This window comes from Physeter macrocephalus, chromosome 21 (genome assembly GCF_002837175.3).
Source record: "Physeter macrocephalus isolate SW-GA chromosome 21, ASM283717v5, whole genome shotgun sequence".
Taxonomy (NCBI): domain Eukaryota; kingdom Metazoa; phylum Chordata; class Mammalia; order Artiodactyla; family Physeteridae; genus Physeter; species Physeter macrocephalus.
In genome coordinates, this window is record NC_041234.1 from 78,693,641 (window position 1) to 78,715,502 (window position 21,862).

Here is a 21,862-nt window from a genome sequence, read left to right on the forward strand (position 1 = left end):
AGATTAATCCTTTGTCAGTTGCTTCATTTGCAAATATTTTCTCCCATTCTGAGGGTTGTATTTTCATCTTGTTTATGGTTTCCTTTGCTGTGCAAAAGCTTTTAAGTTTCATTAGGTCCCATTTGTTTATTTTTATTTTTATTTCCATTTCTCTAGGAGATGGGTCAAAAAGGACCTTGCTGTGATTTACATCATAGAGTGTTCTGCCTATGTTTACCTCTGAGAGTTTTATAGTGTCTGGCCTTACATTTCAGTCTTTAATCCATTTTGAGTTTATTTTTCTGTATGGTATTAGGGAGGGTTCTATCTTCATACTTTTACATGTAGCTGTCCAGTTTTCCCAGCACCACTTATTAAAGAGGCTGTCGTTTCTCCATTGTATATTCTTGCCTCCTTTATCAAAAATAAGGTGACCATATGTGCATGGGTTTATCTCCGGGCTTTATATCCTGTTCCATTGATCTACATTTCTGTTTTTGTGCCATTACCATACTGTCTTGATTACTGTAGCTTTGTAGTATAGTCGGAAGTCAGGGAGCCTGATTCCTCCAGCTCCATTTTTTTTTCTCAAGATTGCTTTGGCTATTCGGGGTCTTTTGTGTTTCCATACAGATTGTGAAATTTTTGTTCTAGTTCTGTGAAAAATGCCATGGGTTGAGGGTTCTATCTTCATACTTTTACATGTAGCTGTCCAGTTTTCCCAGCACCACTTATTAAAGAGGCTGTCGTTTCTCCATTGTATATTCTTGCCTCCTTTATCAAAAATAAGGTGACCATATGTGCATGGGTTTATCTCCGGGCTTTATATCCTGTTCCATTGATCTACATTTCTGTTTTTGTGCCATTACCATACTGTCTTGATTACTGTAGCTTTGTAGTATAGTCGGAAGTCAGGGAGCCTGATTCCTCCAGCTCCATTTTTTTTTCTCAAGATTGCTTTGGCTATTCGGGGTCTTTTGTGTTTCCATACAGATTGTGAAATTTTTGTTCTAGTTCTGTGAAAAATGCCATGGGTTGTTTGATAGGGATTGCATTGAATCTGTACATTGCTTTGGGTAGTATAGTCATTTTCACATTGTTGATTCTTCCAATCCAATAACATGGTATATCCCTCCATCTGTTTGTATCATCTTTAATTTATTTCATCAGTGTCTTATAGTTTTCTGCACACAGGTCTTTTATCTCCTTAGGTGGGTTTATTCCTAGATATTTTATTGTTTTTGTCGCAATGATAACTGGGATTGTTTCCTTAATTTCTCTTTCAGATTTTTCATCATGAGTGTACAGGAATGCAAGATATTTCTGTGCATTAATTTTGTATCCTGTTACTTTACCAGATTAATAGATTAGCTCTAGTAGTTTGCTGGTAGCATCTTTAGGATCCTCTATGTATAGCATCGTGTCATCTGCAAACAGTGACAGCTTTACTTTTTCTTTTCTGATTTGGATTCCTTTTATTTCTTTTTCTTCTCTGACTGTTGTGGCTAAAACTTCCAAAACTATGTTGAATAATAGTGGTGAGAGTGAACAACCTTGCCGTCTTCCTGATCTTAGAGGAAATGGTTTCAGTTTTTCACCATTGAAAACGATGTTGGCTGTGGATTTGTCATATATGGCCTTTATTATGATGAGGTAAGTTCCCTCTATGCCTACTCTCTGGAGGGTTTTTATCATAAAGTGGTGTTGGATTTTGTCAAAAGCTTTTTATGCATCTATTGAGATGATCATGTGGTTTTTCTCCTTCAATTTGTTAATATGGTGTATCACGTTGATTGATTTGCGTATATTGAGGAATCCTTGCATTCCTGGGATAAACCCCACTTGATCATGGTTTATGATCCATTTAATGTGCTGTTCGATTCCTTTTTTTTTTTTCCAGTACGCGGGCCTCTCACTGTTGTGGCCTCTCCCATTGCGTAGCACAGGCTCCGGAAGCACAGGCTCAGCGGCCATGGCTCACGGGCCTAGCCGCTCCGCGGCATGCGGGATCTTCCCAGACGGGGGCACGAATCCGTGTCCCCTGCATTGGCAGGCGGACTCTCAACCACTGCACCACCAGGGAAGCCCTGTTGGATTCTTTTTGCTAGTATTTTGTTGAGGATTTTTGCATCTGTGTCATCAGTTATACTGGCCTGTAGTTTTCTTTCTTTGTGGCATCTTTGTCTGGTTTTGGTATGAGGGTGATGGTGGCCTCATAGAATGAGTTTGGGAGTGTTCCTCCCTCTGATATATTTTGGAAGACTTTGAGAAGGATAGGTGTTAGTTCTTCTCTGAATGTTTGATATAATTCACCTGTGAAGCCATCTGGTCCTGGGCTCTTGATGAGTCTGGCTAATGGTTTATCAATTTTGTTTATCTTCTCAAAGAACCAGCTTTTAGTTTTATTGATCTTTGCTATCATTTCCTTCATTTCTTTTTCATTTATTTCTGATCTGATCTTTATGATTTCTTTCCTTCTGCTAACTTTGGTGTTTTTTTGTTCTTTTTCTCTAATTGCTTTAGGTGTAAGGTTAGGTTGTTTATTTGAGATGCTTCTTGTTTCTTGAAGTAGGATTGTTTGGCTATAAACTTCCCTCCTAGAACTGCTTTTGCTGCATGCCATAGGTTTTGGGTTATCGTGTTTTCATTGTCATATGTTTCTAGGTATTTTTTTATTTCCTCTTTGATTTTTCCAGTGATCTCTTGGTTATTTAGTAGTGTATTGTTTAGCTTCCATGTGTTTGTATTTTTTACAGATCTTTTCCTGTAATTGATTTCTAATGTCATAACGTTTTGTTCAGAAATATACTTGATACGATTTCAGTTTTCTTAAATTTACCAAGGCTTGCTTTGTGACCCAAGATATGATCTATCCTGGAGAATGTTCCATGAGCACTTGAGAAGAAAGTGTATTCTGTTGTTTTTGGATGGAATGTCCTATAAATATCAATTAAGTCCATCTTGCTTAATGTATCATTTAAAGCTTGTGTTTCCTTATTTATTTTCATTTTGGATGATCTGTCCATTGGTGAAAGTGGGGTGGTAAAGGCCCCTACTATGATTGTGTTACTGTCAATTTCCCCTTTAATGGCTGTTAGCATTTGCCTTATGTATTGAGGTGCTCCTATGTTGGGTGCATAAATATTTACAGTTGTTATATCTTCTTCTTGGATTGATCCCTTGATCATTATGTAGTGTCCTTCTTTGTCTCTTGTAATAGTTTTTATTTTAAAAGCCATTTTGTCTGATATGAGTATTCTTCCTCCATCTTTCTTTTGATTTCCATTTGCATGGAATATTTCTTTCCATCCCCTCACTTTCAGTCAGTACATGTCCCTAAGTCTGAAGTGGGTTTCTTGTAGACAACATGTATATGGGTCTTATTTCTGTATCCATTCAGCCAGTCTATGTCTTTTGCTTGGAGCATTTAATCCATTTATATTTAAGGTAATTATCGATATATATGTTCCCATTACCATTATCTTAATTGTTTTGGGTTTGTTATTGTAGGTCTTTTCCTTCTCTTGTGTTTCCTGCCTAGAGAAGTTCCTTTAATGTTTGTTGTAAAGCTGGTTTGGTGGTGCTGAATTCTCTTAGTTTTTGCTTGTCTGTAAAGGTTTTAATTTCTCCGTCTAATCTGAATGAGATCCTTGATGGGTAGATTAATCTTGGTTGTAGGTTTTTCCCTTTCATCACTTTAAATATGTCCTTCCACTCCTTTCTGCCTTGTAGAGTTTCTGCTGAAAGATCAGCTGTTAACCTTAGGGGATTCCCTCATATGTTATTTTTTGTTTTTCCCTTGCTGCTTTTAATATTTTTCTTTGTATTTAATGTTTGAGAGTTTGATTAATATGTGTCTTGGCATATTTCTCTTTGGATTTATCCTGTATGGGACTCTCTGCACTTCCTGGATCTGATTGACTATTTCCTTTCCCATATTAGGGAAATTCTAAACTATAATCTCTTCAAATATTTTCTCAGTCCCTTTCTTTTCCTCTTTTTCTTCTGGGAACCCTATAATTTGAATGTTGATGTGTTTAATATTGTCTCAGAGGTCTCTGAGACTGTCCTCAATTCTTTTTGTTCTTTTTTCTTTATTCTGCTCTGCTGTAGTTATTTCCACTATTTTATCTTCCAGGTCACTTATCCTTTCGTCAGCTTCAGTTATTGTGCTATTGATTCCTTCTAGAAAATTTTTAATGTCATTTATTGTGTTGTTCATCATTGTTTGTTTGCTCTTTAGTTCTTCTAGGTCCTTGTTAAACATTTATTGTATATTCTCCATTCTGTTTCCAAGATTTTGGATCATCTTTCTTATCATTACTCTGAATTCTTTTTCATGTAGACTGTCTATTTCCTCTTCATTTGTTAGATCTGGTGGGTTTTTACCTTGCTCCTTCATCTGCTGTGTGTTTCTGTGTCTTCTAATTTTGCTTAACTTACTGTACTTGGGGTCTCCTTTTTGCAGTCTGCATGTTCATAGTTCCCGTTGTGTTTGGTGTCTACCCCCAGTGGCTAAGGTTGGTTCAGTGGGTTGTGTAGGCTTTCTGGTGGAGGGGACTGGTGCCTGTGTTCTGGTGGATGAGTCTGGATCTTGTCTTTCTGGTGTGCAGGACCGCATCCAGTGGTGTGTTTTGGGGTGTCTGTGACCTTATTATGATTTTAGGCAGCCTCTCTGCTAATGGGTGTGGTTGTTTTCCTATCTTGCTAGTTGTTTGGCATAGAGTGTCCATCACTGTAGCTTTCTGGTCATTTAGTTGAGCTGGGTCTTAGCATTGAGGTCTCTGGGAGAGCTTTTGCCATTTGATATTACGTGCAGCCGGGAGGTCTCTGGTGAACCAATGTCCTGAACTCGGCTCTCCCACCTCAGAAGCACAGGCCTGACACCTGGCTGGAGCATCAAGACCCTGTCAGCCCCACAGCTCAGAAGTAAAGGGTGAAAAAAAGAAAGAAAAAAAATAAAATACAAGTTATTAAAATAAAAAACTATTAAAAATTTAAAAAATTATAAAGTAATAAAAAAATAAAGGAAAAAAAATAGGACAGACAGAACCCTGGGACAAATGGTAAAAGCAAAGCTATACAGACAAAATCACACAAAGAAGCATACACATACACACTCACAAAAAGAAAAAAAGGAAAAAAAAGTATATATATATATTTTTAAAAGGAAGAGAGCAACGAAATCAATAAACAAATCTACCAAAGATAATAAACTCTAAATATTAAACTAAGATAAACTTAAAACTAGAAACAAATTAGTTGCAGAAAGCAAACCCCAAGTCTACAGTTGCTCCCAATGTCCACCGCCTCAATTTTGGGATGATTTGATATCTATTCAGGTATTCCACAGATGCAGGGTACATCAAGTTGATTGTGGAGATTTAATCTGCTGCTCCTGAGACTGCCTGGAGATATTTCCATTTCTCTTCTTTGTTCGCACAGCTCCTGGGGTTCACCTTTGGATTTGGCCCGCCTCTGCATGTAGGTCGCCTGAGGCCATCTGTTCTTCCCTCAGAGGGGACAGGGTTAAAGTAGCAGCTGATTAGGGGGCTCTGGCCCACTCAGGCGGGGGCATGTGAAGGAGGGGTTCAGAATGCAGGGCAATCCTGTGGCAGCAGAGGCCAGCATGACATTGCAACAGCCTGAGGCACGCTGTGTGTTCTCCTGGGGAAGTTGTCCCTGGATCAAAGGACCATGGCAGTGGTGGGCTGCACAGGCTCCCGAGAAGGGAGGTGTGGATAGTGACCTGTGCTTGCAGACAGGCTTCTTGTTTGCTGCAGCAGCAGGCTTAGTGTATCATGCCCATCTCTGGAGTCCACGCTGATAGCCATGGCTTGCGCCCATCTCTGGAGCTTGTTTAGGTGGTGCTCTGAATCCCCTCTCGTGCACCCCAAAACAATGGTCTCTTGCCTCTCAGGTTCAGACTTTTTCTCAGACTCCCTCCCAGCTAGCTGTGACGCACTAGCCCCCTTCAGGCTGTGTTAATGCAGCCAACCCCAGTCCTCTCCCTGGGATCTTACCTCCGAAGCCCGAGCCTCAGCTCCCAGCACCCACCCACCCTGGCAGGTGAGCAGACAAGCATCTCAGGCTAGTGAGTGCGGGTCAGCACTGATCTTCTGTGCAGGAATCTCTCCACTTTACCCTCTGCACCCCTGTTGCTGTGCTCTCCTCCATGGCTCCAAAGCTTCTCCCCCCCACACCCACCCCCGTCTCCACCAGTGAAGGGGCTTCCTAGTGTGTGGAAACTTTTCCTCCTTCACAGTTCCCTCCCAGAGGTGCAGGTCCTGTCCCTATTCTTTTGTCTCTGTTTTTTCTTTTTACTTTTGTCCTACTGAGGTACATGGGGAGTTTCTTGCCTTTGGGGAAGTCTGAGGTCTTCTGCCAGCGTTCAGTAGGTGTTCTGTAGGAGTTGTTCCCCATGTAGATGTATTTCTGATGTATTTGTGGGGAGGAAGGTTATCTCTATGTCTTACTTCTCCGCCATCTTGAAGGTCTCCTCCACATATGTAGTTTTGAATTCCCCTGGTGTCAATGCCATTCTGACAGCGTACTCAAACAACCTACTTCCCCATGTCTTGGTCTTGAAGATAATGGAGATGAAATCCACTCACTTAAGCCTGGAGGCCTGGGTATAGGGCCACAGGGATTGACCTGTCCTGGGGGATTTGTGTGGGACTCAGGTAGAAGCAGCGAGAAATTAGCCCCCATGGAGGGAAGGAACTGATCATTTATGGAATTATTTTAGGTCAGAGGCACTTTTCATGGTATCTAGTATAAGCCAACACATATTCAATTATTTTCCCCATTATTCACAAATGTAGAATTTGGTCTAAAGCTTTTTTCCATTTTGTCCTGAAGCCCTCAAGGCTTTGAGTCTAGAATTCCCAGTGGACAACTATTTGATGCAATTTTATGTATTACTCATTTTTTTCTATCGTAGGTGTATTATTTTTAAATTTAAAAATCCATAAAAACTAACGCAATTTCTGTACTGTGAAAAGAAAAAAAATTAAAAGATTGAAAAGCTAGAAGTCAGTATTTCAAACATTATTACAAATTTTGTGCTCATGTGCAAGAACGGAAAAGACTTTTATTAATCAGTAGAGAAAAGGACAAAAGATGACCACAAACAATTCACCTAAAAAGCAAAATGTTTCTCAAAAAACATCTGGAAAGATGACCAAACACATTAACTGAGGAAATGAAAAACTGGAGCTGTCATGGTAAATGAAAAGCTCAAATTACAGAAAACCATATGTGATTACAAATTTTAGAAGTATGTATCGATAATGACATAACTACACAAATATTTTAAGTTAGGTATACACATTACCTAAAGAGAAGCACATCTGGAGAATATGCACCAATCCTTTTACATTGGATATATTTCATATCTGTGAGTCATGGTGAGGGGATCATATATATATGGAAGGTACAGAATAATTTCATTTTTAAGTATAGATTTTTTAATGTTTAATATCTTGTGATTAGGAAAATTTGTTGAGAGAAACAACTGAAAATAATAACCAACTGACAAAAAAAGTTCACATATATTTGCCATGTTATCAAAATGTTCCCATGTTTTATAAAAAATAAAAAAATTCAGCTTTTGACTTGACAGTTTATCTGTGTGGAGTGTGATTTTCTGTCTTACGCTTCATTTACCCCAAATGTTCACACTCTCATGTGCAGTTTTCTTCATCTCTCTCAGTGGCTGGACTTCCTCCCTCAGGAAGGATAGAGATCCAAGAAGGGATTGTGGACAAGGAGTGGAAAATTCCAGAAAGTACTGGAAAATTCCAGAAGTTTTGGGCTGATTCACTGGAGCCCAGGCTCCTCCCTCCTTCACTTGGGATTGAAAGGCCTCTGGAATGGAACTTTCAGAGCTACAATTCTGGCTTTGACCACTAGGGGCATCTATCTACATTGATATATATATATATATATATATATATTTTTTTAAGACATGTTTTCTTCTACTATCATTCAAGTGACCCATCGAACTCTGTTTACTATTTCCTTTATATGTTCTAGGTCTATTTCTAGCTTTTTGGATTGTTTTTTTTTTTCATTATCTCTCTAGGATGAACTGGTGTTAATTCCAACCATTTGACTATTTTCAGAAAATTCTGTTACTTTGCACTAACTTAAGACAATCTCCCACATCACAGCAAGAATTTAGTAAATCTATGCTTGGAGAAGTCATCTTCCATTCCGTGGAGCTCAATTTCAGTCTCTGTTTCCCCAGGTAGTATCTGAATCACCCTAGACAAGCTCCAGCACCTCAGTAAACCTCAACAACCTTGGAAAGTTGGGGATTCTGATATCAGAGTCCCCTTGTGAGGAATTTATGAAAGAACAGAGGCAATGTAGCAAGTACAGAGCCTGGCCTACAGTTGGCACACAGAGTTCTCTGGGTTTGCCAAATGAAGGAACACAATGTAGTGTAGCTGATCCAGAGTCTGGCATACAGAGCTCCCTGTGTTTGTAACCAGAAGTACCAAGGTCCCCTAAGCCTCCTGATTCCAGATGGCCTCCTCTGCAAGGGTGGTACAGTTGGAAAGAGTTCCCTGGCTGTTAGGCTGGTAGCAAACTCAGGGGGCAGTACTTACAGGAAGTTAAGTCTCCTCTGGCCCCCAGGGCTCTCCTCCTCTATGCCCTTGGGGAAGAGACTTCCTGTTAGGATTCCATCTTGTTTGTGTGGCTCTGACAAAGTGGTTTGCAGCTTGCACTCTCCTTCATCGGCAGCCCTTCCTGATATTCTCCAAGCCTCCAGCTCCAGACCCACAAATTCTCTTCACAAGCAGCCTGTGAGGAGGGTGGTGACAGATCACTGCCTTCAGGCCACCCATGGGTGAGTTGGTCAGCATGAGACCTTGTCCTCAGATCCCCAGAGGGCAGGAGGGGCTCTGGGTTCCCTCCCTAACCCCAACCCACAGGACCCCAAACAAGCTGACCCCCCTTTAGAGAAGGCATGCAGAGGGCTCAGGCTCACTATTTCCCACTCTCTTGAGGAAATGGGCCAAGTGGGCTCTGACACACCCATCCTGATTCCATGTGGAAAACCTCCCCTCTTATGGAAATGGCCATGGCTGAGGTGAATTATTTCCCCTGGCTAAGGAAAAGGCACAAGTCATGTGATCTTCTCAGGTCTAGGATTTGGAGAGTAGGGAGGATCACCTAGGTGGGGTGTGGGATTGTGTAAACTAATATTCCTTGGATTTATACGAGGTGGGGGAGGGGCAGAAAACCCACCATTACCACTGAATATTACATTAACTAGTCAGGGTAAATTTTATGAGTCCATAGAAGCTTACTGAGGCTTGCTTTGTTGCCCAGCATATGATCTATTCTGGAATGTTCGATGAGTAGTTGTTATGTGCATTGTCCTATGTCAATTAAATACATTTGTTAACTTAACTAACATTTTGAAACCTTCTCCCTCTAGCTGAGTTTTTGTCTGCCATTTTGTGCATCACTCAGTGAGCTGTATTAAAATTTCCAACTGTGACTGTGAATTTGTCCATGCTCTATTTCTGTTAGATTTTGCTTGCATATTTGGCTCTATTTTAGGACATGCATACAAATTTAGAATTTTCTAATAATATCTCCTTATTGCATTGAACCTGTTATCACAAAGAAATCTCCTTCTTTCTCTAGGGATGCTTTTTTCTTTAAAGTGTACCTTTTCTTTTACTAATAGTGTTATACCAGCTTTCTGTAGGTTACTGTGGAAAAGGTATACATTTTGCCAATTTTTTTATTTTCAAATTTTCTAGGTGATTAAAATTTGCATGTGTCTCTTTTCAGGAGCAGTTGATGGCAGGTTTCTTGTCCAGTCTGATAATAGCTGTCTTTCTATTTGGAATATTAATCTGAAATTTTTAATGTAAAAGTAGATGTAGTTTGGTTTATATATACTATCTTACTGTATATTTATTTTTGCCTCTCCTAAGTTCTTTTTCCTTTCCTTTCCTTTGAAATGATTAACATTTTATAACTATTAAATTTTTACCTCATTTGGCTAGATAAACATTCTTTTGCCATTCTTTTAGTGTTTACCCTTCAGATTACAATGTACATTTTTGCCGTTTCAGTCTAATGTTAGTTAATTAGTTCTTTAAAACTCCTCAGACAATTAGGGGACCTTGAGACACTTTGATTCCATATACCCTCCAAATTTATTGTTATGCATTTTCATTCTCTGTATATTTAAATCCCCAGAAGAAATGATTATCATTGTGTTATATAGTCAACACTCATTTAAATTTGCCTACATATTCACAAATGTCATTAGTCTTTCTTTCCTGTATCTATGTGCCTCCACCTGGGAGGATATTTATTCTGCCCAAAGAAGAGCCTGTAACATTTCTTGTAGCTTGAGTCTTCTGGTCACATGTTTTCCGAGTTTTTGTTACATGATGATGAAATGAATGCATATTTTAGGACTGTCTTTCCTTAAAGCATAATTTTCTCCTATTACAATAATACTGTTAAAATGAGTTGATATCTTGTTACTTTTGGAAAATTCTCAACCAAGGACTCTTCAAATACCACTTCTCCACTGTTCCCTCCCCTTCTTTCTGGGTGCATCACTCAGTGAGCTGTGTTAAAATTTCCCACTGTGACTGTGAATTTGTCCATGCTCTATTTCTGTTAGATTTTGCTTGCATATTTTGGCTCTATTTTAGGACATGCATACAAATTTAGAATTTTCTATTAATATCTCCTTATTGCATTGAACCTGTTATCACAAAGACATCTCCTTCTTTCTCTAGTGATGCTTTTTTCTTTAAAGTGTACCTTTTCTTTTACTAATAGGGTTATACCAGCTTTCTGTAGGTTACTGTGGAAAAAGTATACGTTTTGCCATTTTTTTTTATTTTCAAATTTTCTAGATGATTAAAATTTGCATGTGTCTCTTTTCAGGAGCATTTGATGGAAGGTTTCTTGTCCAGTCTGATAATAGCTGTCTTTCTATTTGGAATATTAATCTTAAACTTTTAATGGAAAAGTAGATGTAATTTGGTTTATATATACTATCTTACTGTATATTCATTTTTGCCTCTTCTAAGTTCTTTTTCCTTTCCTTTCCTTTGAAATGATTAACATTTTACAACTATTAAATTGTCACCTCATGTGGCAAGATAAACATTCTCTTGCCGTTCTTGTAGTGTTTACCCTTCAGATTACAATGTACATTTTTGCCGTTTCAGTCTAATGTTAGTTAATTAGTTCTTTAAAACTCCTCAGACAATTAGGGGACCTTGAGACACTTTGATTCCATATACCCTCCAAATTTATTGTTATGCATTTTCATTCTCTGTATATTTAAATCCCCAGAAGAAATGATTATCATTGTGTTATATAGTCAACACTCATTTAAATTTGCCTACATATTCACAAATGTCATTAGTCTTTCTTTCCTGTATCTATGTGCCTCCACCTGGGAGGATATTTATTCTGCCCAAAGAAGAGCCTGTAACATTTCTTGTAGCTTGAGTCTTCTGGTCACATGTTTTCCGAGTTTTTGTTACATGATGATGAAATGAATGCATATTTTAGGACTGTCTTTCCTTAAAGCATAATTTTCTCCTATTACAATAATACTGTTAAAATGAGTTGATATCTTGTTACTTTTGGAAAATTCTCAACCAAGGACTCTTCAAATACCACTTCTCCACTGTTCCCTCCCCTTCTTTCTGGGACTCACATTAACCATGTGTTAGCTATGTTCACTGCATCACCTTTAATTATCTCCCCCTCACTTTTGGTATTCTCCATGTTATGTCTCTCCAGGCTTCATTCTGGATCTTTTCACCAGACTTATCTTTCATATCTCTAATTCTTCCATCAGGCAGGGAGGTCACCTTTGACCCTTGAACCATCACATATTAGGGTAGGTTTTATTGTGCCCCTAGAGCTGAGCAGAGAAGAGAGAGTTAGAAATGAAAAGCCACTTGTCCCAGATCACATAACCTGAACCAAGCAGGACAGGGAATAACATCACAGACTAAACCCTGGGCCCAGACCCTTTCCTCTGTGCTTGTTTCCTTCTTGGCTGTGAATGCTCCCCACCTCTCATTTCCTGAGAAGTGGAACCACAGTAAAATTTCTAAGCATTTTTTAGCACTGTGATACATTTCTCTTTAGATTATAAAGTCAGTGATATTTCTTCAATAGCCATGAGAACTTTCCCAGGAATTTTTCTGGTACTGGGCCCATTGATATGTTGTTCTCAATTTCAGAGAACATTGATCAAGTGAACACTTTACAAAGAAAAGCAAGATTCTGGGGTATTTACCAAAGGAGACACAACTATTGGTCTCAACAGGCCACTTCCCAGAAGCAGCAAGATAGAGAATCACTAAGAAGTGATGCTCACGTGGACATCCAAGCAAGATAGTATGTGTCGAGGCAGCATGGCTGACAAGTATCAACCAGTGAAAAACAAAACCTTGTAGTTAAATATGTCATTCTTCTCTCTAACCTGGAAGAGTGAGGAATGATGGGATCAGGTTAATGGTTGAGCAATCTTTATTGTAGCTCTGCTATCATTGGGGAAAATGTAGAGAAGACTTCCCAAGACTATACGGACCACTTTCTTCTCTCCACTTCCCCACAGTGCTCCCTATGCCATTCCATTCTGCCATCGGAGAGGCAATTTTCAGAAACAAGACAAAACCCATGTTAACAAGGAGACAGAGCAAAAGCCTCCAGAGAGAAAAATGGAGAGAAACAGGCAGGATGAGACTTTGGGGAGCTGGTTCAAGATCAGAGTGAGTGTGCTGGCTAAATGGACCTAACATGTAGAAGAAGATGACAGAGGGAGTCATGTTGGGGCGCGCAGAGATGCTGGGAACTTTTCTCTCGTGGCAGTGGAGTTGGTCATCTGTCTTGTTCTTACTAGGAGTTAACTTCCTAGATCATGTGAGGGCAGGTTCAGAGAAGCAATATAAAGGGAGCAGACTGACTGCAGGGAGCATGGGAGAGGCTGTCTAAAAGCAAAGGAGGAAACTACTGCCGAGGAGACGGAGCAACTTCACACCAGAAGACGCAGTTTGGCTCAAGCTGAGTGTGGGAGGAGGCTGAGTCTCTGGGGTCCTTGTCAGAGCGGCAGGCCAGGTCTGCCTTAGGTAGGATCTCTTAGAACTTTATAAAAGTAAGTACATGTGAAAGATAAGAAGTCGCTTATTTCAGGAAAAGTATTTAAATGGAAAGAAACGGTATTTAGGAAGTCCAAGTCTGGTGTAAAAGTTAGCGATAACAGATATTGTCCTATCTTAAGAAATTACCTAAAGCCTGAATAAAGATCCTAAAGCAAGACACAGCTGGGTCTTATCTTAACCTTGGATTCCATTGTATCACTTTTCTTTCCCCAATTATTTCTTTGGCTCCTAGATTCCCTTCGGTATTAAATATGATGAGAAGTGGCTGCTGAATTTGATTCAGAAGCAATGCAGTGTCCCCTTCACCCCAGTCGAAGTAAGAGAGGACATTGAGGCCGATGAGAGGAAACGGGATAGATGGCAGGCCCAGATGAGAAATGGCTCTGGTCTCATATTATGCTTCTCTTGTCACTCTCCCTACAGTTTCACTATGAGAAAATGCAGGCCCAGTTCTTCATTGAGAATGCCAACATTGCCTTCGCACTGAAGAATGTCAACGACGTGATTTACAATGAGGCTAATGAAAGGGTGTGTGTGGAGAGCATGAGCAGGGCTAGCTGGGGGCAAGAGGGCAGGACAGGGGCATGGTCTTGCTTTATCCCAGGGCTCAAATTTCCTGGAGCTTGCCCAGCCCCTCTTGTGTTCTCAACAGATATCTATCTTTGTTGAGCCCTGTGATGCACCCCACTCTGTGCTGAAGGAGCTGAAGTCAGAAAAGTTGGAGCAGATAAAGGTAATGCAGACTCAACACAATCTGTGCACTCACAGCCAGACCCACCTATTGCCCCCGATCACCACCTCACACTCAGAGCCCCTGAGCCCCATCCCTAACTCTGCAGCTGCCCGTGAAGGAACGATATGATGCCTCCCAGCAATCTCTTGACATCCAGAGAGTCCGCTCTGACCCTGGTATGGCTACAGCAGTAACTGTAGAGCAGGTGAGGGCAGAGGGGTCTAGCTGGGAAGGATACTCAGGAATGGTAACTCGGGGAGGGGTTGGTGCTGGAGCTGTACTATACACTGTACTGTGCTGGAGCTCTGTTTCCCTCCTCCTGGTTTCCTGGAGACTTGATGACCCGTGATACTGGAATGGCGTGAAACCCTAGAAATGGCATGGCCTCCTCCCTGCAGATCCATCCAGGGAATATGCCCAAGGTGAGGACCTTAGACCCAATGTTGGGCTGGTGGTGATGGTGGGAGAGATTAAGTAGAAGAGGCAGATTGGTCTCAGGTATCCCCTGCTGGGGTCCTCAGTCTAGCTCTTTCCTCATCATAGCTTTTGTCCTTGGACCTGAGCAATAAGAAACCCTACCAGCTGCATGGCCTGTCCAACACTATGCCAAATGCTTCCAACACCGAGAACTTGAACCTCTCCAACACTGAGGTGAGGTGTGGTACCCATATCCGTCTTTGAAGGGAAGGTGGGAAAGCTCATGTGATGGTGGCAGAGGAAGGGAAATGGATTTGTAGGAAAAGGAAGGGACTAGGGGTGCACGGCCGTCCTGGCTCTGTTTCTCTGGCCCATGTGGTTCCTCCTCATCATCACAGGTGAAGTCTGCAGGGGAGATGGACAAGGGTGAGCGGCTGGAGCCAGAAGGGATGTGTGCAGACAGAAACCCCCTGTGCACCACCTTCCCTGATAAGTCAACCAACATAAGGTCAGATGTATCCTCTGTTGCCCACTGGGAGCCAGTGCCCGTTTGCAAGGGGCAGCTGACGTGGACCTCTGGGAGGACTACAGGCCCTATGCTCTCCTCTCTGCATCTCAAAGTTGAAAAAGTTTCAACCAACATCCAATGGGCCCCCAGCCCAACATGTGCATATTTTACATTCTTACCTGCTGTGTCTCAGCCATTCTGGGGCAGGTGAAGAGCTGCAAAAGGGGCGCCATTTCCCCTTTCTTCTCTCTTCTTCCCTTACCCCTACTACGGGAGAGTTTCTTTTCCTTCCCTTTGTTTTCTCTCTCTCCCTTGTCTCTAGGCCCGTATGTCTCTGTCATCTCTCCCCTCGTACCTTCAATCCCTTTCTGTCTTCATCCCCTCCATCTCCCTCCCTCCCTTCTGAGCTCCACCTCACTCACCTCCCTGCCCCAGCATCCTGGGCCATCTATGGGGGGAGTCCAGGTCTTGGTCCAGGCCTTGGCAGAGTGCTGGACCCCCAGTGAGGTAGCAGAGCCTCGGGCACACACCCCATTCCCTCTTCTCCCCACAGCCTTCAGTGGGGCCCTGGAGGAAAGAAGGGAGGGGAAAGAACCCCTGCAGCATGGGTTTGAAATGCTGGTCCCTGTGGCACTGGAGAAGGGAGTCTGGGCAGTCTTGGGGGGTAGCTACCCAGGGGAAGGAGAGGAAGGGAGGGAGGGAGGCGGAGAGGGAGGTAGGGCATGCTCTCCCTCTGTGCCAGTCGATGGGGGACGTGTTCAGGGCCCCGTAAGGCTGGGGCACTGGGGTGTGGGTATACTTGCTCCCATGAGGAGGAGGGTCACCTCCACAGTTTCACTGACTTTTCTGTTTTGTCTTGATTTTGGCAGCTCCATCCTGGAATTGTTCCCCAAGTTACTAACCTTGGTAAGTGTATTCCTTGTTCACTGACTCCTCTAACTGGCACTGACAGCACCCACAAACTACTCTGAACCCCATTAGGTCTCGCCCCAGTTACAGTTTTGAAACTGACCCTTAAAAGTCCTGGGCGGAGGGAGATGGTACAGCCCCGTGGGAACCTGACAAAGGCTCTGGGTCTTCTTCAACCGCGTTCTTCACAGGCCTTGGGGAACCCACGGTGATGATCCAAACTGTAGTCCTGCCCATGGAATTTCCAGGGCCCTTTCACCCCTGACCTCTGACCCTCACCCTCTCTTGGGCCCATCCTTTTCCCTGATCATCCAGTACCACCTCCTGGTCTGCACTGCTGACTTCCTCTTCTCTTCCCCAGGATGGCCAGGAGACATCCCCACTGGCTAAGTGTGGTATTGAAGCCAGCAAGCACTTACCAACCTGCAAGGTGAGGATGGGGGATCAAGCCGGGTTTTAAGTGGTGCATGGGAAGGGGGTGTCAGCCCTGGTCCTGAGGACTGTTTTGATTCCAGGGAAACTACTTTGGATCTGATGAGCTGAAGAGCCTAGTCCTGCAATTCCTGCAGCAGTAAGTACCTCTGGGAAGGTGAGCAAGGGGAGGAGGGCTAAGAAAGTTGAGGCCACCTAAGCACAGGTCTGCTCAGGGGAGCTTTCAAGTCTCATTTGAGGTCCAGACCACAGAGATAGACTGTCCTCATTGCTCCCCCTCAGGTACTACTTCATCTATGACTATGGAGACCGACAGGGTCTCGCGGGTGCTTATCACGAGGAGGCCTGCTTCTCCCTGACCATTCCCTTCCACCCCGAGGACCCAGCCCCGTGAGTATCACAGCACAGACTTTGCTCCTGGGCCGTGTGGCTCCCCAGCAGACACAGGCCAGCTCCTGCAAACACCCACCACCCACTGTTGCTCTTTGTCTCCTAGAAGCAGCTTGTGCGAGCACTTCAAGGACAGCAGGAATATGAAGAAGCTCAAGGACCCCCGTGAGTGTGTGATGGGAAGACTGGGTGGGAAAGGGCGGTGAAGGGGTCAATCATAGGGCCCAGGGCATGGCAGCCCCTGACCTTCACTCGCTTACCCTCCCCTCACAGACCTGCGGGTCCAGCTGCTGAAGCACACAAAACGTGTCATTGTGCACACCCTCTGTGTGTTGCCCAAGACTCAGCATAACTTCAGCTCCTTCGTGGTGGACACGTGGTTTCAGACGGTGAGCGCCTGCTTCCTCCCTAGGGCGGGCCCAGGAAGCCGCAGGTGGGTAGGAGGTGGAGGTGGTGACTGGGCGCCTGGGCTCTTCCCTTTCAGGAAACGATGCTCTGCTTCTCCGTCAGTGGGGTGTTCAAGGAAGGTGAGTGCGTGTAGACCCCCACCCCAGATGCCCCACTGCTGTCGCCCCCTGGCCAGCCTCACTCCCAGAACCAACCAGCTTCCCTGACCCCTTTTCTTTCCTTCCCTTCCCTTTCTTTCCCCTTCTCTTCCCTTCCCTTCCCTTTTCCCCCTACTTTTCCCCTCCCTTCCCTTCCCTTTCCCCCTACTTTTCCCTTCCCTTCCCCTCCCTTCGTTTCCCTTCCTTACGCCTCTTTTCCCTTCCTTTCCCTTCCCTTCCCTTTCCTTCCCTCCTTCCCCTCCCATCCCCTTCCCCACTGTGTTCTCCTGCCCTCAGTCTTCCCACAGACAACCCAGGTCTGAGCTCTGTCCATGCCTGTCTGCCCTGCAGACCCTGAGCGTTGGGGACACAGGCTGTGGAATTTGTTGGCTCTCATCCCAGATCCTTACTCTGAGAACTTGGGCTGTTACTTAACCTCGCAGTTTCCGCATTTGCACAATGGGGTAGTAGTACCCACCACTTGGGCAGGTGGAAAAATGCATCCCATGAACTTGTGAAGTGGTTGTCAGGAGCCCTGTCACCGGGAGCAGACTGCTCCTATAGTTGCCCTCCCCATTCCCGACACCCTGGCCCCCGTGAACAACTGCCCTCTCAGCATGAGTGTCCAGTCACACACCCTGATTGGGGACCACCGTGTGAGCATGGACAGCATGTGCGGCTCTAAGGGGTACTGTTGTTTGTTCGCTGTTGAAGTGGAAGGAAGTTCTCAGGGCTGTGTGCGTGCCTTCACCCGGACCTTCATTGCTACCCCTGCCAGCTATTCCAGGTGAGAGCCCTGTTGTGGGCAGGAATGCCCATCCCCGCCTGGGCTCAGGGGCATGGGAATGTGGTGGCGCAGACCTTAAGTTTACTCAGTATTGTGGAAAGCCAGCAGGGAGATCCCAAGAGCAGTCTAGCCTAGTGGTTAAGAAGACCATGGGCTCTGGAATCGGCCTATGGGTCCTCTCCTTTACAAAACACTCACTTGCTGTGTGACCTTGGTCAAGTCACATGACCTCTCTGTGACTCAGTGTCTTCTTCCGAGAATGGGGATCAGACCATCCACCCTTTGGGCTGTGGTAAAGGGTAAATGCGAAATTGTCCCTGGGATGGGGATAAACCTATAAATCAAGTGAAGGTGGTAGACAGTCTCTCCAATGGTGGGCTCTGTGGGGAGGGGCAGATGTACCAGTTGGGGAACCCACGGTGATGATCCAAACTGTAGTCCTGCCCATGGAATTTCCAGGGCCCTTTCACCCCTGACCTCTGACCCTCACCCTCTCTTGGGCCCATCCTTTTCCCTGATCATCCAGTACCACCTCCTGGTCTGCACTGCTGACTTCCTCTTCTCTTCCCCAGGATGGCCAGGAGACATCCCCACTGGCTAAGTGTGGTATTGAAGCCAGCAAGCGCTTACCAACCTGCAAGGTGAGGATGGAGGATCAAGCCGGGTTTTAAGTGGTGCATGAGAAGCTGGTGTCAGACCTGGTCCTGAGGACTGTTTTTATTCCAGGGATGCTACTTTGGATCTGATGAGCTGAAGAGCCTAGTCCTACAATTCCTGCAGCAGTAAGTACCTCTGGGAAGCTGAGAAAGGGGGGGAGGGCTAGGACAGGTGAGGCCACCTAAGCACAGGTCTGCTCAGGGGAGCTTTCAAGTCTCATTTGAGGTCCAGACCACAGAGATAGACTGTCCTCATTTCTCCCCCTCAGGTACTACTTGATCCATGACTATGGAGACCGACAGGGTCTCGCGGGTGCTTATCACGAGGAGGCCTGCTTCTCCCTGACCATTCCCTTCCACCCCGAGGACCCAGCCCCGTGAGTATCACAGCACAGGCTCTGCTCCTGGGCCGTGTGGCTCCCCAGCAGACACAGGCCAGCTCCTGCAAACACCCACCACCCACTGTTGCTCTTTGTCTCCTAGAAGCAGCTTGTGTGAGTACTTCAAGGACAGCAGGAATATGAAGAAGCTCAAGGACCCCCGTGAGTGTGTGATGGGAAGACTGGGTGGGAAAGGGTGGTGAAGGGGTCAATCATAGGGCCCAGGGCGTGGCAGACCCTGACCTTCGCTCGCTTCCCCTCCCCTCACAGACCGGCGGGTCCAGCTGCCTAAGCACACAAAAAGTGTCATTGTGCACACCCTCTGTGTGTTGCCCAAGACTCAGCATGACTTCAGCACCTTCGTGGTGGACACGTGCTTCCAGACGGTGAGCGCCTGCTTCCTCCCTAGGGCGGGCCCAGGAAGGCGCAAGTGTGTAGGTGGTGGAGGTGGTGACTTGGCGCCTGGGCTCTTCCCTTTCAGGAAACAATGCTCTGCTCTTCAGTCAGCGGGGTGTTCAAGGAAGGTGAGTGTGTGTAGACCCCCACCCCAGATGCCCCACTGCTGCCTCCCTCAGGCCAGGCTCATCCCAGAACCTCCCAACTTCCTTGACCCCTTCCTTTCCCTTCCGTTCCCTTTTCTTTCCTTCCCCTTCTCTTCTCTTCCCTCCCTCCCTTTCCCTTCCCTCCCTGCTCCCCTCCCCTCCCCTCCCCTTCCCCACTGTGTTCTCCAGCCCTCAGGTTTCCCACAGACAATCCAGGTCTGAGCTGTATCCATGCCTGTCCACCCTGCACACCCTGGGTGTTGGGGACACAGGCTGTGGAGTTTGGTGGCTCTCATCCCAGATTCTTACTCTCAGAACTTGGGCCGTTTCTTAACCTCTCAGTTTCCACATTTGCACAATGGGGTAGTAGTATCCACCTCTTGAGCAGCTGTGAAAAATGCATCCCATGAACTTAGTGTGTGATGGGAAGACTGGGTGGGAAAGGGTGGTGAAGGGGTCAATCATAGGGCCCAGGGCGTGGCAGACCCTGACCTTCGCTCGCTTCCCCTCCCCTCACAGACCGGCGGGTCCAGCTGCCTAAGCACACAAAAAGTGTCATTGTGCACACCCTCTGTGTGTTGCCCAAGACTCAGCATGACTTCAGCACCTTCGTGGTGGACACGTGCTTCCAGACGGTGAGCGCCTGCTTCCTCCCTAGGGCGGGCCCAGGAAGGCGCAAGTGTGTAGGTGGTGGAGGTGGTGACTTGGCGCCTGGGCTCTTCCCTTTCAGGAAACAATGCTCTGCTCTTCAGTCAGCGGGGTGTTCAAGGAAGGTGAGTGTGTGTAGACCCCCACCCCAGATGCCCCACTGCTGCCTCCCTCAGGCCAGGCTCATCCCAGAACCTCCCAACTTCCTTGACCCCTTCCTTTCCCTTCCGTTCCCTTTTCTTTCCTTCCCCTTCTCTTCTCTTCCCTCCCTCCCTTTCCCTTCCCTCCCTGCTCCCCTCCCCTCCCCTCCCCTTCCCCACTGTGTTCTCCAGCCCTCAGGTTTCCCACAGACAATCCAGGTCTGAGCTGTATCCATGCCTGTCCACCCTGCACACCCTGGGTGTTGGGGACACAGGCTGTGGAGTTTGGTGGCTCTCATCCCAGATTCTTACTCTCAGAACTTGGGCCGTTTCTTAACCTCTCAGTTTCCACATTTGCACAATGGGGTAGTAGTATCCACCTCTTGAGCAGCTGTGAAAAATGCATCCCATGAACTTGTGAAGTGGTTGTCAGGGGCCCTGTCACTGGGCGCAGACTGCTCCTATAGTTGCCCTCCCCATTCCCGACACCCTGGCCCCCGTGAACAACTGCCCTCTCAGCATGAGCGTCCAGTCACACACCCTGACTGGGGACCGCCGAGTGAGCGTGTACATCACGTGCGGCTCTAAGGGGTTCTGTTGTTTGTTCGCTGTTGAAGTGGAAGGAAGTTCTTAGGGATGTGTGCGTGCATTCACCCGGACCTTCATCGCTATCCCTGCCAGCTCTTCCAGGTGAGAGCCCTGTTGTGGGCGGGAATGCCCATCCCCGCCTGGGCTCAGGGCTGTGGGAATGTGGTGGCACAGACCTTAGGTTTACTCAGTATTGTGGAAAACCAGCAGGGAGATCCCAGGAGCAGTCTAGCCTAGTGGTTAAGAAGAGCATGGGCTCTGGAATCGGCCTATGGGCTCTCTCCTTGACACAACACTCACTCGCTGTGTGACCTTTGTCAAGTCATATGACCTCTGTGTGACTCAGTGTCTTCTTCTGAGAATGGGGATCACAGCGTCCACCCCTTGGGCTGTGGTAAAGGGTAAATGCGAAATTGTCCCTGGGTTGGGGATAAACCTATAAATCGAGTGAAGGTGGTAGACAGTCTCTCCAAAGGTGGGCTCTGTGGGGAGGGGCAGAGGTACAAGTCAAGGATCCTGGGAGACCGACACAGGAGGGGCGTGGAAGGAGTCTGGTTGCTGAGTGCCAGTGGGAGCAGAGTCAATATTGGGGGTGTGGGTGTCCATCCGTCCGTTGTCTGAGGGCCCATTTTTCCTTCAGTCTGTGCATCGTGAATGACGAGCTCTTTGTGAGGGATGCCAGCCCCAGTGAGACCCAGAGTGTGTTCTCCATACCAGTGCCTACACCCACCTCCAGCTCCATGCACACCCTCTCCCAGCATCAGCAGGACATCATGCAGGCATCCTCCACCCCACCTCAGATGAACCTCTAGTGGTCTGAGAAGTGGGTGCTGGGTTTGCATGGGGAGAGGAGGGAGCTGGGAGGAGTAGAGGAGTGATTAATGGGAACTTGAAGGTAATTTGTTTTCCTTGCTTATTTCAGTCATTTTTAAAATGAACATTTCATTCGTGGTACATATAAAGCTACCTAGTTATTTTGAGCAGCCTTGTATAATTTTTATTAATTTCATGGATGCTGTTTCTGTATTAACAGACA

The 21,862-nt window shown here is 45.5% G+C and overlaps 1 protein-coding gene across 1 annotated transcript in view; it reads left to right on the forward strand.

Moving 5' to 3' along the window:
* The window catches only part of LOC102973772 (nuclear RNA export factor 3-like), a 51,159-nt gene extending 29,521 nt beyond the window's left edge, over positions 1–21,638 (forward strand). Inside the window, 19 exon segments of the mRNA XM_055081594.1 lie at positions 7,589–7,617; positions 12,233–12,387; positions 12,608–12,761; positions 13,384–13,467; positions 13,575–13,679; positions 13,804–13,884; positions 13,991–14,060; positions 14,218–14,306; positions 14,428–14,535; positions 14,700–14,809; positions 15,679–15,715; positions 16,080–16,148; positions 16,234–16,289; positions 16,433–16,540; positions 16,647–16,705; positions 16,814–16,929; positions 17,025–17,067; positions 17,800–17,872; positions 21,467–21,638. Coding sequence (XP_054937569.1) covers positions 7,589–7,617; positions 12,233–12,387; positions 12,608–12,761; positions 13,384–13,467; positions 13,575–13,679; positions 13,804–13,884; positions 13,991–14,060; positions 14,218–14,306; positions 14,428–14,535; positions 14,700–14,809; positions 15,679–15,715; positions 16,080–16,148; positions 16,234–16,289; positions 16,433–16,540; positions 16,647–16,705; positions 16,814–16,929; positions 17,025–17,067; positions 17,800–17,872; positions 21,467–21,638 — 1,718 coding nt within the window.
* The last annotated feature ends 224 nt before the right edge of the window (positions 21,639–21,862 follow it).